Raw genomic sequence first — 13,193 nt, 5'->3', positions numbered from 1 at the left:
CAGTTTCTTATCTTCTCTGGCTAATATCATCTATCTTATAAAGTTGTAGTGAGGGTGACACTAAATGTATACATAAATATATAAAGAGCTTCTAGCAGTGTCTGACACGTATACAGAAAACACTTCATAACAGTGAAAGGAAGCAAAGTCTTCAGCACTGCTGAGAGCTGGGGCTGCCCTCTGAACACACACATGCACACGTTCACACACACACACACCGATACACAGAACACCATACACATATGCTACCTAGAATATATATTATTTTTATTTTTGTACATCTTATATTCCTTATAAAACTCTTCATGTAGGGGCAGACACTGTGATTTAGTTTTGTAACTTCCACATAGCCTAGCATAATGCATGGCACAGTCGGTGCTTAATAAATATACCTCACATCTTTAGGACTGAGTGATGGCAATGCTCATGAGGTCAACAGCCCTACCCAAACCAGGATCTCTAATGCTAATGTTTAATTCAAGACCCACATGATGAGGCAGAAAACTAAATCAGGAAAGAATCTTATTAATTGAACAATTTAAAAGAGATTCCAACTGAATATCTGAAAAAGAACAAGAATGATTCTAGGGGCCAATCATTAGATTGACTCATTAATAACTTCTTGTCTATAAAGTGCAGGGAAGAAAAAATAATTGTCATAAGAAATAGAATAAAGATTTTGAGTCTTTTAATTCAAAATGCAAAATAAATCAAACCATTCTGCAATTATCAAGAGAAATGACAAGGAAAGGGGTCTATGTCAGGAACATATGCTGTATTATAGTGAGCTAAAGATTTTTTTTCATCCTAGGATATGTGAATTCTGAACTCGGTTTTAATTTTAATGAACATACAGAATGTGAAATAGCAACACACAGAGAGAACCACAGGCGTACATTATTTGCTAAGGTATTAAGAAATCTTCATTGTTAATAAATCTCTATTTTATGAATAGTTGAAACAACCAATAATGGTCATAAACAGTCTCAGGTTCAATTTTGAAACTGCAGCATGATAAAAACTTCTCTCACCCCTAGCATCACCAAGAGAAAAAAAAGATAAAATAGACTTCATTAAAATTTTTGCTTATAAAATACGCCATTAAAAGAACTCAATCCCATTCACAATCGCAACGAAAAGAATAAAAAACCTTGGGATAAACTTAACCAAGGAAGTGAAGGATCTATACAATGAAAACTACAAGACTTTCTTGAAAGAAATTGACGATGACATAAAGAGATGGAAAGACATTCCTTGCACATGGACTGGAAGAATAAACATAGTTAAAATGTCCATACTACCTAAAGCAATCTACAGATTCAATGCTATCCCAATCAGAATCCCAAGAACATTCTTCACAGATATTGAACAAACAATCCTAAAATTCATATGGGGCAACAAAAGACCGCGAATTGCTAAAGCAATCCTGAGCAAGAAAAACAAAGCCGGCAGAATCACAATCCCCGATTTCAAAACATACTACAAAGCTACAGTGATCAAAACAGCATGGTACTGGTACAAAAACAGGTCCACAGATCAATGGAACAGAATTGAAAGCCCAGAGATAAAACCACCCATCTATGGACAGCTAATCTTCGACAAAGGAGCAGAGGGCCTACAATGGAGAAAAGAAAGTCTCTTCAACAAATGGTGCTGGGAAAACTGGACAGCCACATGCAAAAGAATAAAAATTGACCATTCTTTTTCACCACACACCAAAATAAACTCAAAATGGATCAAAGACCTAAAGATTAGGCCTGAAACAATAAGTCTTCTGGAAGAGAATATAGGCAGTACACTCTTTGACATCAGTTTCAAAAGAATCTTTTCGGACACTATAACTCCTCAGTTGAGGGAAACAATAGAAAGAATAAACAAATGGGACTTCATCAGACTAAAGAGCTTCTTCAAGGCAAGGGAAAACAGGATTGAAACAAAAAAACAGCTCACTAATTGGGAAAAAATATTTACAAGCCACTTATCCGACAAAGGGTTAATCTCCATAATATACAAAGAACTCACACTGCTTAACAACAAAAAAACAAACAACCCGATCAAAAAATGGGCAGAGGACATGAACAGACATTTCTCAAAAGAAGATATGAATATGGCCAAGAGACACGTGAAAAGATGTTCATCATCGCTAATCATCAGGGAAATGCAAATCAAAACTACACTAAGATATCACCTTACACCCGTTAGATTGGCAAAAACATCCAAAACCAAGAGCGACAAATGTTGGAGAGGTTGTGGAGAAAAAGGAACCCTCATACACTGTTGGTGGGAATGCAAACTGGTACAGCCACTATGGAAAACAGTATGGAGATTTCTCAAAAAGTTAAAAATAGAAATACCCTATGACCCAGCCATCCCATTACTGGGTATCTATCCTAAGAACCTGATATCAGAAATCTCAAGAGTCCGTTGCACCCCTATGTTCATCGCAGCATTATTTACAATAGCCAAGATGTGGAACCAACCTACATGCCCAGAAACTGATGATTGGATAAAGAAGATGTGGTATATATACACAATGGAATACTACTCAGCCATAAAAAAAGACGAAATTGGCCCATTCACAGCAACGTGGATGGACCTCGAGGGTATTATGTTAAGCGAAATAAGCCAGTCAGAGAAAGACGAACTCTATATGACTCCACTCATAGGTGGAAGTTAGTATATTGATAAGGAGATCTGATCGGTGGTTACCAGGGAAAAGGGGGGGTGGGGGGAGGGCACAAAGGGGGAAGTGGTGTACCCACAACATGACTAACAAAAATGTACAACTGAAATCTCACAAGGTTGTAATCTATCATAACATTAATAAAAAAAAAAAAATACACCATTAAGAAATAGGCAAGCGGGGCTAGCCCTGCGGCTGAGTGGTTAAGTTCCGGTGCTCCACTTCGGCAGCCCAGGGGCGCAAACATGGCACCACTCATCAGGCAACGTTGAGGCGGCATCCCACATGCCACAACTAGAAGGACCCACAACTAAAAATATACAACTAGGTACTGGGGGCTTTGGGGAGAAAAAAGGAAAAAATAAAATCTTTAAAAAAAAAAAAGAAAAATAGGCAAGCAAAACCATACATCAGATAAGGGGCTAATATACAAAATACAAAGAACTCATACATCTCAACAACAAAAAAACTAACAACCCAATTAAAAAACGGGCAAAAGATCTGAACAGAGATTTCTCCAAAGAAGATATACAGATGGCCAACAGGCATATGAAAAGATGTTCAACATCATTAACTATCAGGGAAATGCAAATCAAAACTACAATGAGATATCACTCACTCTCATCAGAATGGCTATAATTAACAAGACAGGAAACAGCAAGTGTTGGAGAGGATGTAGAGAGAAGGGAACCCTTGTACACTGCTGGTGGGAGTGCAAACTGGTGCAGCCATTATGGAAAACAGTATGAAGTTTCGTCAGAAAATTAAGAATAGATCTACCATATGATCCAGTTCTTCCACTGCTGGGTGTTTAGCCAAAGAACTTGAAAACACAAATGCATAAAGATACACGTACCCCTATGTTTATCACAGCATTATTCCCAACAGCCAAGACTTGGAAGCAACCTAGCTGCCCATCAAGGGACAAAAGGATAAAGAAGATGTGGTATATATACACAATGGAATACAACTCGGCCATAAGAAATGATGAAATCCAGCCATTTGTGACAACATGGACGGACCTGGAGGCTATTATGCTAAGTGAAATAAGTCAGAGGGAGAAAGTCAAATACCATATGATCTCACTCATGAGTAGAAGACAAAAACTACAACAAACAAACATATAGCAACAGAGATTGCACTGGTGGTTACCGGAGGGGCAGGGGGGAGGGAGGAGGGCGAAAGGGATCATTAGGCATGAGTGTGTGGTGATGGATTATAATTAGTGTTTGGGTGGTGAACATGATGTAATCTACACAGAATTCAAAATATATTATGATGTACACCTGAAAGTTATATAATGTTATAATCTAATGTTACTACAATAAAAAAATTAATTAAAAAAATAAAAACAAAACAAAACACATGAAGCACAAGTAATGGAAACTTTTGATGAATTAAATTACATTAAATAAAAAATTCTGAAAAGAGAAATAGGCAAGCAGTATATATATATCTGCAATAGCTGTATCCAGAATTTATACAGAATTCAAAGAAAAAGACAATCTGATAAAATGAACAAAAATTTGAGCTTCACAAAAGAAAATGCAAATGAAGAAATGAAAAGGTAGTTACCAAGGAAAGGCCAATTAAAACCTCAGTGGGATAGCCAGCCAAAACGGCTGCCAAGGAGAATTATTTCTTGTGTAATAATAAGGAGGGCTATTACCTGGCAGGCTCTGAAGAGAGTAATTCAGTCAAATGGGGATTTGGAAGATCAGAATTATAATTTCAAAGTATGGAAGGAAGATGACCCAAAGTAGCATTAAGCATTTTCTGAAAGGTTTTGGAACTTCAAAAAAAAAAAAATGAGAAGGGGGACTTAAAGCACTAAAACAATGATTAAGATAAATTTCACACTGACAAAACTTTCTAGAAATGATGACTAGACATACTATTAACCTATATTTGGAATGCGACTATAAGGAATTATTCTAAAACAACTGTTAATTTTATTCTTGAATTATATCTCCACTTGAAGCATACATCTACTTCTAAAGAGAACTCTGATTTTTTAAATGTCAGATGAATTTACTCTACGAATTCTACAAAACAACAATGGAAGTTCTGAAACATGCTAAGAATGACAGATTGTGACAAGATAAGCTCGAAGATTAGAAAACTATATTAAGAACTCAGAGGAATACGGAAAGATTCAAAATATTTTATGCCAGTTACATCAGTCATATCAGACTGATGATGAAGATAACTTGAAAAAGGATACACAGTTATTAGAGATATCTGATTTGGAAATTCAAAAGTACATAGGATGAAAAAATAACAAAAAACTGAAAATATTCTGTAAGTGGTCAGTTCTCATCAATCTGCTCTCATCCACTGATCATGTGAAGAGAATTAAGGGGTAACATGCCCTTGAGAGAAAGTGAATTTGAAAACTCACATGCTGAATCTTTGAAGCCTTCAAGAATGATAAGTCGAGGAGTTCCATGCGAACCACTTGGTTAAAATATTTGGTCTTAGGAAATATGCTGAAGAACTTCGGAATAAATCCATTTCACTTGCCAGAGGCCAAGCTCTACAAAATGATCCAGAAATTCTAACAATGATGAATTTAATTAAGTTCCTCTCAGAATAAGGACATCAGTAAATGTGAAAAGACTTTGAAAATAAATCACAGTAACATTATGGATGATTCCTTCCTAAGAGTACACAGCAAAGAGCTTTCACAAAACATCCAAATCCAAGCGCTTATAAAATTAAGGTTTATACAACAATACATAGTCTTTTCATTTCTAAGGAGTTAAATATAAATGTAGCTGAAATAGGGAACTTGCTGGCACAATGAACATTGTATAACAGTATTCAAGGCCAAAATGACTAAGTCAACGAAATACATCCTCTCAACCAGACTGTAGTCAGTAAAATGGCTTAACAGAGAGCAAGCTTTTACAAATGTACTTACAGCAATCATGCAGAGATGTAAACCTTAAAAGAACACGGAATGGCAAAGCTACTGTCAGTTGATATATTCTGAAAATTATTAAAGTTATGGAAGAAGTGGGTTTGTTTGATCAACTGGTTTTATGTTTTGGCTGCTTCATTTATCCCAAGAAAAACAGCTTGAATATCCAAAAGAAAACTAAAATGCCATATGACGATGCAGTATTAACATCTTGTGAACTTTTCCTGTTAAGAGCCAGATAGCAAATATTTTTGGCTTTGCAGGCCAGTTTGTGTCACAATTACTCAATTCTCCCTTTGTAGAGTGAAAGTAGCCATAGATGATATGTAAACAAACAAGGATTTCTGTATTCCAATAAAACTTTATTTACAAAAACAAGAAACACGCTGGATTTGGCCCCCAGGCGCAGTTTGCCAAGCCTTGTGCTAAATATACAACAACACAGTAATTTGAGATGCACAACATGACAAAAGATTTTTGTAATGATGTTAAATACACTCATGAGCCACTTAACTTCAAGGATTCGTTCTGAGAAACGTGTCATTAGTTGATCTCATAATGTGCGAACATCACAGAGTGTACTTACACAAAACTAGGTGGTTTGTGTACTACTGTACATCTATTACACACCACCCACCCAGATTATATGGTACTAATTTTATTGGATCACTTCTATATATGCGGTCTGTTGTTGACCGAAACATTACAGTATACGACTGTACAGTGACACGTTACTGTTGACTGATTTCATACATGTTTTACTTGCAGAAATTCTGTCACAAATAAACTGCAAAAACTTGAAATGTATATCCCTTTAAACACATGCTTATTTTCATCTAATAATGAATGTTAAAAATGTTTACTACATTTTACAAAAGTCTGTATACTTCTGTATCTGCCATGTCGTCAAGGTTTAAATGACTCTATAATTGTAGTGGTATATTGTCCCCTACATTTCAAGCAGCAATACAAACAGTATATACAGCCCGGAAATTACAAACATACACACTGAAACATATTAGACTGGCTAAAATAAAAGACAGTATCAAATGCTGGCGAGGATATGAAACAACTGGAACTCTCGACTGTTGCTAACAGAGGTATAAAATGATCCAACCACTTTGGTGAACTATATGGCAGTTCCTGTAAAGTTAAATACACATCTACTCAGATTCAGCAATTCCACTCCTAAGTATTACACAGGAGAAATGAAGATATACATTCAATAGGAAAAAAAAACAAGTAAAGAATGTTCATAATAACTTTTTTCTGTAATAGTCAAAAACTAGAGACCCCAAACTTCTATCAACAGAAAAAAGGATAAATTATGATATATTCATATAATGGCATACATACATACATTGCTGGAAGTAATTTCATTAAAAATTGTACTCTAAAATATCAGAAATTTTAAAATTTATTCACTGAACAAATACTGAGAACTAATACCTCACATTAAAATCCAAATCTTCTTTATTTCCCCTTCCCATACTCCTGCCAAATGGAACTATTCACTGTTCCTCAAAAATAGCCCACAATTAATGACATACCTTATTGCATTTTAAAAGGAAAAAATCTAACTTTTTTTTTCTCAGTACAATGACAAAAATTTTGTTTTCTTATTTTAACAAAACTTTTTTGCTTCCTTCTAATAATAATACTGGGGGAAAGTAAGAAAAAAAGCTAATTTCATAACTCAGGAATAACTGCAGCTAATGTTTGGTGGGCATATGCCTAACTTTTTACATAACTATTTTCATAACATGAGTTGAACACTGTTTTGAAAATTAATTTTTATTAACTGCAAAATGTAAGCATCTCCTCATGTTATTTGACACTTATCCTAACCTAGCATTTTTAATGTACAGTAGTAACCTATCACATGGCTATACCATAATTTACTATGCCAAATCTCTGACTTTGGAATATTCAGGCTGTTCTACTTATTTTGCTATAAACAAGTCTGTAAAGCAGAGCTGTGATTCTTAATGGAGAGAGATGGTTACTACTTCATTCCCCTAAATATCCAGCGTAAGCCTTGTGGTTTGGATTTTAACTTATACTGCCAATTTGTCCTCCAGAAGAGTTGCGTCAATCTGCACACCACATCGGTAGCACCGTGAGAGCAATTATTCTGCTGCTTTGGAATAGTCATTTACGTACTTGTCCTGCCCTCTTTCTAGTCTATATATAACTAAGAATTGTACCTAAAGTTGCAAAGAACTGCATTTAAGTTTGACTCCATCCCATTCTAATTCCAATGCATTGTTTGCTGAACCCACAAGTTGACTGATAAAAAAAGGCACTATCATACATATATTTCCTTGCTCTGTCAGTTGAGAGGGTCTAGAAGCAATAACACACATAGCAATGAGCACACCTAATGCCAGGATCTTGGTTTCCAATACCATTTACCAATAAAAGGAACCAGGGCTCTTAGAGAAACGGTTGATGCTAGGACTGGGACAAGAAGTATACATAATGAGCCTGGAACATCTAGAAGTGCCAGAAAGTAAGGAAGTGCTTCAACAAACCCACAACAATGGGAGCATGTATAAGGGACATAGGATCCAAAAGAAAGAGTTCCCAACGGCCAAAGCTGGAACAATTGGAGCAACAAAATAAATTAAGCAGTACTGGATTATAATCTAAAGTATAAAATAAATATCCATGAGTCTATACTTATATAAATGACTGAATAAATAAACAAACAGAGGAAAAGAGACAAATCTTCCATGCAGAAGAATTCCAAATAACGTATGCTCCCATGGATGGAGCCTACCCCTGGATGGACTATGCATGGTGACTTCCCTTGGAAGAGTACAGTATGGAAAGGGGGGAAAAAAGAGCAACTTAGTGGAGAAACCTGACAAACATGACCTCAGCCAGATGGTCAACATCAACAGTGATAAGTCAAGCTGTTAGTACATACCCTTGATATGAGGTGATGAAAATGGTACTTTACCTATGAGTTCTTCTCCAAAACTCATAACTTTATGAAAAAAAAATCAGACAAATTCCACTTGAGGGATATTCTATAAAATACCTGACCAGTATTCCTTAAAACTGTCAAAACCATCAAAAACAAGGAAAGTCTAAGACATTGTTACAGTCAAGAGGAGTCTAAGGAGACATGAGGACTAAATGTAATGTAGTATCCTGGATGGGACCTGGAACAGAAAAAAGACATTAGGTAAAAACTAAGAAAATCTAAATAAAGTATGGACTTTGGTTAATAACAGTGTATCAATATTGGCTCATTAATTGTAACAAATGTACATACCAATATAAGATGTTAATAATAGGGGAAATAGTGCAAGGGTGTATGGGAATACCCTGTACTATTTCCACAATATTTCTGTAATTCTAAAACTGTTCTTAAAAATAAAATTTGTTAAAAGAAAAAAACGGCATTACCTCCTTACTATATGATATGGAAATTCAGGTTTATGAGGCCACCCAAGTTCACAGACCAGTAATGAGTTGCACTTATTAGGCACTTGATAAAATGCTGGACTGAATTTGTGGAATAAAACCAGTAAAATGAACATGTGGGTGTAAGCTCAATAGGAATCAAGAGGAAAGGCTCTGTTCACATGACAGATTTCTAGATGATCTTTTTCTTAGCCCCAATTCTTATACTCTTTTACTGTATATGAGAAACCAATGGTGTGGCTTTGTTACTTTCTTAAATTTTAAGTCTGTTCTAAAGTAATCCGGGGAGACAAAAATCCAAGAAAATGATCATTATTTGTGCTGTTTTCATCTCCCCATCGTGGTTTGGAAAGTCGTCCATTAGTTCAAATCACAGTGGTACCACATTCTGTAATTCTTCTGGACGACTATTTTTATTCGCTACTGTGAGAATTGGCCCACTGGGTAACTTCTCAGGATTAACACGGTACTGGGAACTGGCGGAAACCCTTTGAATACACACCCTTTGTAAACTCAAGTTGAAAAATAGAAAGCTAAGAATGGCAGGAAGAAAAAGAAAGTACCCAAACAAAGAAAATGCAGTGGAAGGCTGCCATGAGAAATAACCAGCACAGAGAAGATTATTATTTCCAAAGTAGCTTGTTCCCTAAAGAAAAAGTTAGATCTTCTTAATTGTCTAGAATGTTTATAAATGCTTTGTCAAAAGCCATCATGCAATATTTAAGAAAACAGAATAAAACAGAAACACCACCAAAACCCAGTGAAATCCATTATATCATATTCTATCTTTACAATATGTTTTACAGAAATATAATAATCTTTTGGTTATATTTTGCTCTTAAAAAGCCAGCTTGTCAGAAGTGATTTTAATGACTTCATTTTTAAAATCCCCTGGGATAAAAACTCAAAAGAAGGAAAATTAAGGGTGCTATGCTTAAAAGCAAATAAATGAGGACTGCAAACCTCCCTGAGGTAAAATCGTTCTCTCTTAATTACATCTAACTCCTGTCATTTGTAATTTAATTTTATGTTTTGGAAGCTGTAGAACTGCTTAAGTGAAAAGATTAAGAATAAGACTGTTAAGCCTATGGAAACAGATGTTCTTGTGTTTGGGCAAGACCACGATGGTCCTACAAAAATCTGCAAACTCTGGAAATTTTATTTCAATTGGTCATGTTAAAGCTAACAGCATTTCTAATTTGATAAAGCCAAAAAAAGTGATTAAAAAAATGGGGACAATTACTTTGTCTCAAACAACAGCTTTGTCTTTAAAATCAAATACTGTATCCATCTTAAGGAATGTCTCACAGGAACTCTGACAAAATAAAAAGGAGGTATGGATGGTATTCTCAGCCTGAGATTTAACACACAGACTTATAGCTACCATTAATTTTCCAACACTGTATGCAAAGTTTTGTGTGTATTTTTCTAAGAAGAGTGTTTGGGGATTTTAACAGATTCACTAGAACATGATGCTTCAGGAGGGCAGAAATTTCTCTTTTGTTCATGTGCATCTCCAGCTCCTAGAAGAGTGCCTCACAAATGATAGGCACTCAATAAATATCTTTTGAATAAATGAATTCTCAGGGGATATATGACACACATAATGCTCAGAGCCATTTATTTCCCATTTACAAATGCACTTTTACAGACAAAAATAATTAAGCAACACTAACAAGAGATAAGGTAGATCCGTAGTCACTGTTCTAAACACCTTACATATAGATAGATCACACAGCTCTATCTTAACAACCCTTTGCAGAGGGTTCTATTATTTCCCCCATTTGACAAATGAGGAAAGAAGTTAAATCACTTGCCTAGAAATTGAGGAGCTGAGACTGGAACTCAATTGGCTTTCTAGCCCACATTCTTAACCCAAATAAATATACTTTAAAAGTAAAATAAACCTCTTATCAATAGTGAGTGGCATTTCTAATTCCTACTATATAAAAAAAAATGCTTTTGTCTTCTCGACTCTTCTAACTAAAATTGACATGACACAGACTTTGAAAATGTGCCTTTTCTTTCTACTCATATGAATAAGCTTCCTTAGATGAAGGGTGTTCAGCATTTATGAAAAAGCAGAAATAACTGAGGCCCTAATAACATGTACACAGAGAAATATATGAAGCTCTTAAACATAAAAACAAAGTGAAAAAAATCTCAACATGCGGTCTTTCTATAAGTTATTCAAAGAAAAGGCATTTTCCTTAAGTGCCAGGTGGCCTCCAACATTTATGGTAGGTTATACATGTTTTTATCCAATATTTCAGATTAAAAAAAATCAGTAATCTTTCAAATATTCTGGGTTTTACTCTTTGATTAGGAGTGGCCTAATCAAAGAACCTACTTTCAGATCACAAAATCTTCAAAGAACCATCTTCACAAAATTGTGCTGGTGACATGTTTTGAGAACATTAAAAGAACCCCAAAAATTGCTATAGAAACCTTGTATTTCATGGTGGTGAAGACAACTCCTACCACATTACTTAGTGTCCCTATCACATATCTTGTTTCTCCTAAAGAAATATGGGTATTTTTCCCCTCTGGACAATGATTAAATGTCCATTTTTGTTTTGGCATCCAGGAAGCTCAGAACTAAAATTGCAGCCCAATCTTAAACAACACGGGATCTCATGGCCTGTGTATCTGTATATTATCTTCCTGTTCTACCTCTATTTTCCAAATCTCTTTCTTATTTACATTTTCCTATTTTGTTGAATTATAAATATTCTAATAATATTCTAATATAATTATAATAAGAATTCTAATAATTCTCAATTACATTAGTAATACGAGGTAAAATGTATTTATATGAAACAAAGCCCCTCAAGCACATTTCATAATTCAATCAACGAGAATTCTATAAGTAAATATCTGATCGATGGGCTCACTTAACAGTGACAACGCAAAAACATTATCTTAAACTCAGATTTCAAGGACATAAAACGTATGCCCAGGCAAACATATTCTGACTTGTCCCTGCGTGGCTAACACACTGCTCCTCACATCAGTTTCCTGACAACCTGCAGTGCTGTTCTTCCACAGCAATGAGATAGCAGGGATTTTAGTGGAAACTAGATCTGTGGGCAGATATTGCTTTGTATATTTATCCTGGTAATTTGCTATTGAAGGCAAAAATCATAATTCCAGTAAAACTGTCACTGAATAACACTTAAAAGAAGACTTCAAAAGCTGGACCAAAGGGACCGGCCCCGTGGCGCAGCAGTTAAATTCATACGTTTCGATTCGGCAGCCTGGGGTTCGCTGGTTCGGATCCTGGTGCGGACCCACACACCACTTGTCAAGTCATGCTGTGGTAGGCGTCCTACATATAAAGTAGAGGAAGATGGGCACAGATGTTAGCTCAGGGCCAGTCTTCCTCAGCAAAAAGAGGAGGATTGTCAGTGGATGTTAGTTCAGGGCCAATCTTCTTTCCAAAAAAAAATTGTAAAAATTAAAAATAAAAACAGGGGCCGGCCCAGTGGCACAGCGGTTAAGTGCGCATGTTCCACTTCTCAGCAGCCGGGGCTTTGCCGGTTCCTATCCCGGGTGTGGACATGGCACCGCTTGGCACGCCATGTTGTGGTGGGCATCCCACATATAAAGTAGAGGAAGATGGGCATGGATGTTAGCTCAGGGCCAGGCTTCCTCAGCAAAAAGAGAGGAGGACTGGCAGTAGTTAGCTCAGGGCTAATCTTCCTCTAAAAAATAAAAAAAGCTGGACCAAAGACAAGAAAGTGATCTTTAACATATTTAAATAAATGAAATATTGTGTAGGTATTCAGTAATTAACGTGTTAAAATTTCCATTCCAAACACATCAAACACATGCTACAATACATCAAACACAAGAGCAAACTGGAACTAGATTTTCACAAACATGGAGATAACTGAAGGCATTTCAGAATCTGGCCACAACAATGTGAAGACGGGGGTTGGACTTTTGAAGAACGAAGAAGATGGAATTTAGGTGTTCCACCTAGGTTACACAAAATTAATGGACAGAACATTAACTCTAGGGTCAGACAGTTCTTTCTCTGAATTCTGCCTCCTCCACTTTAATTGTGTGACCTTGGACAAGTCACTTAACTAGTCTGAGCCTCAATATCCCTATCTAAAATTTATGCAACGGTCCCTGCCTCGCAGAGTT

The 13,193-nt window shown here is 35.9% G+C and overlaps 1 protein-coding gene across 18 annotated transcripts in view; it reads right to left on the bottom strand.

The window, feature by feature from the left end:
* The window catches only part of RABGAP1 (RAB GTPase activating protein 1), a 160,742-nt gene that overhangs the window by 42,627 nt on the left and 104,922 nt on the right, over positions 1 to 13,193 (bottom strand). Inside the window, exon 2 of one of the 18 annotated variants that reach the window (XM_070596387.1) lies at positions 5,085 to 5,219. The exons of the other annotated variants lie outside the window; for them this stretch is intronic. Coding sequence (XP_070452488.1) covers positions 5,085 to 5,132 — 48 coding nt within the window. The 5' untranslated portion in view covers positions 5,133 to 5,219. The remainder of the gene's footprint in view (positions 1 to 5,084; positions 5,220 to 13,193) is intronic. 18 annotated transcript variants of the gene reach the window in all.

The sequence above is a fragment of the Equus przewalskii genome, chromosome 26, assembly GCF_037783145.1.
Source record: "Equus przewalskii isolate Varuska chromosome 26, EquPr2, whole genome shotgun sequence".
Classification (NCBI taxonomy): domain Eukaryota; kingdom Metazoa; phylum Chordata; class Mammalia; order Perissodactyla; family Equidae; genus Equus; species Equus przewalskii.
The sequence above is the reverse complement of the archived record's forward strand: the minus strand, read 5'-3'. Positions and strand labels throughout refer to the sequence as shown.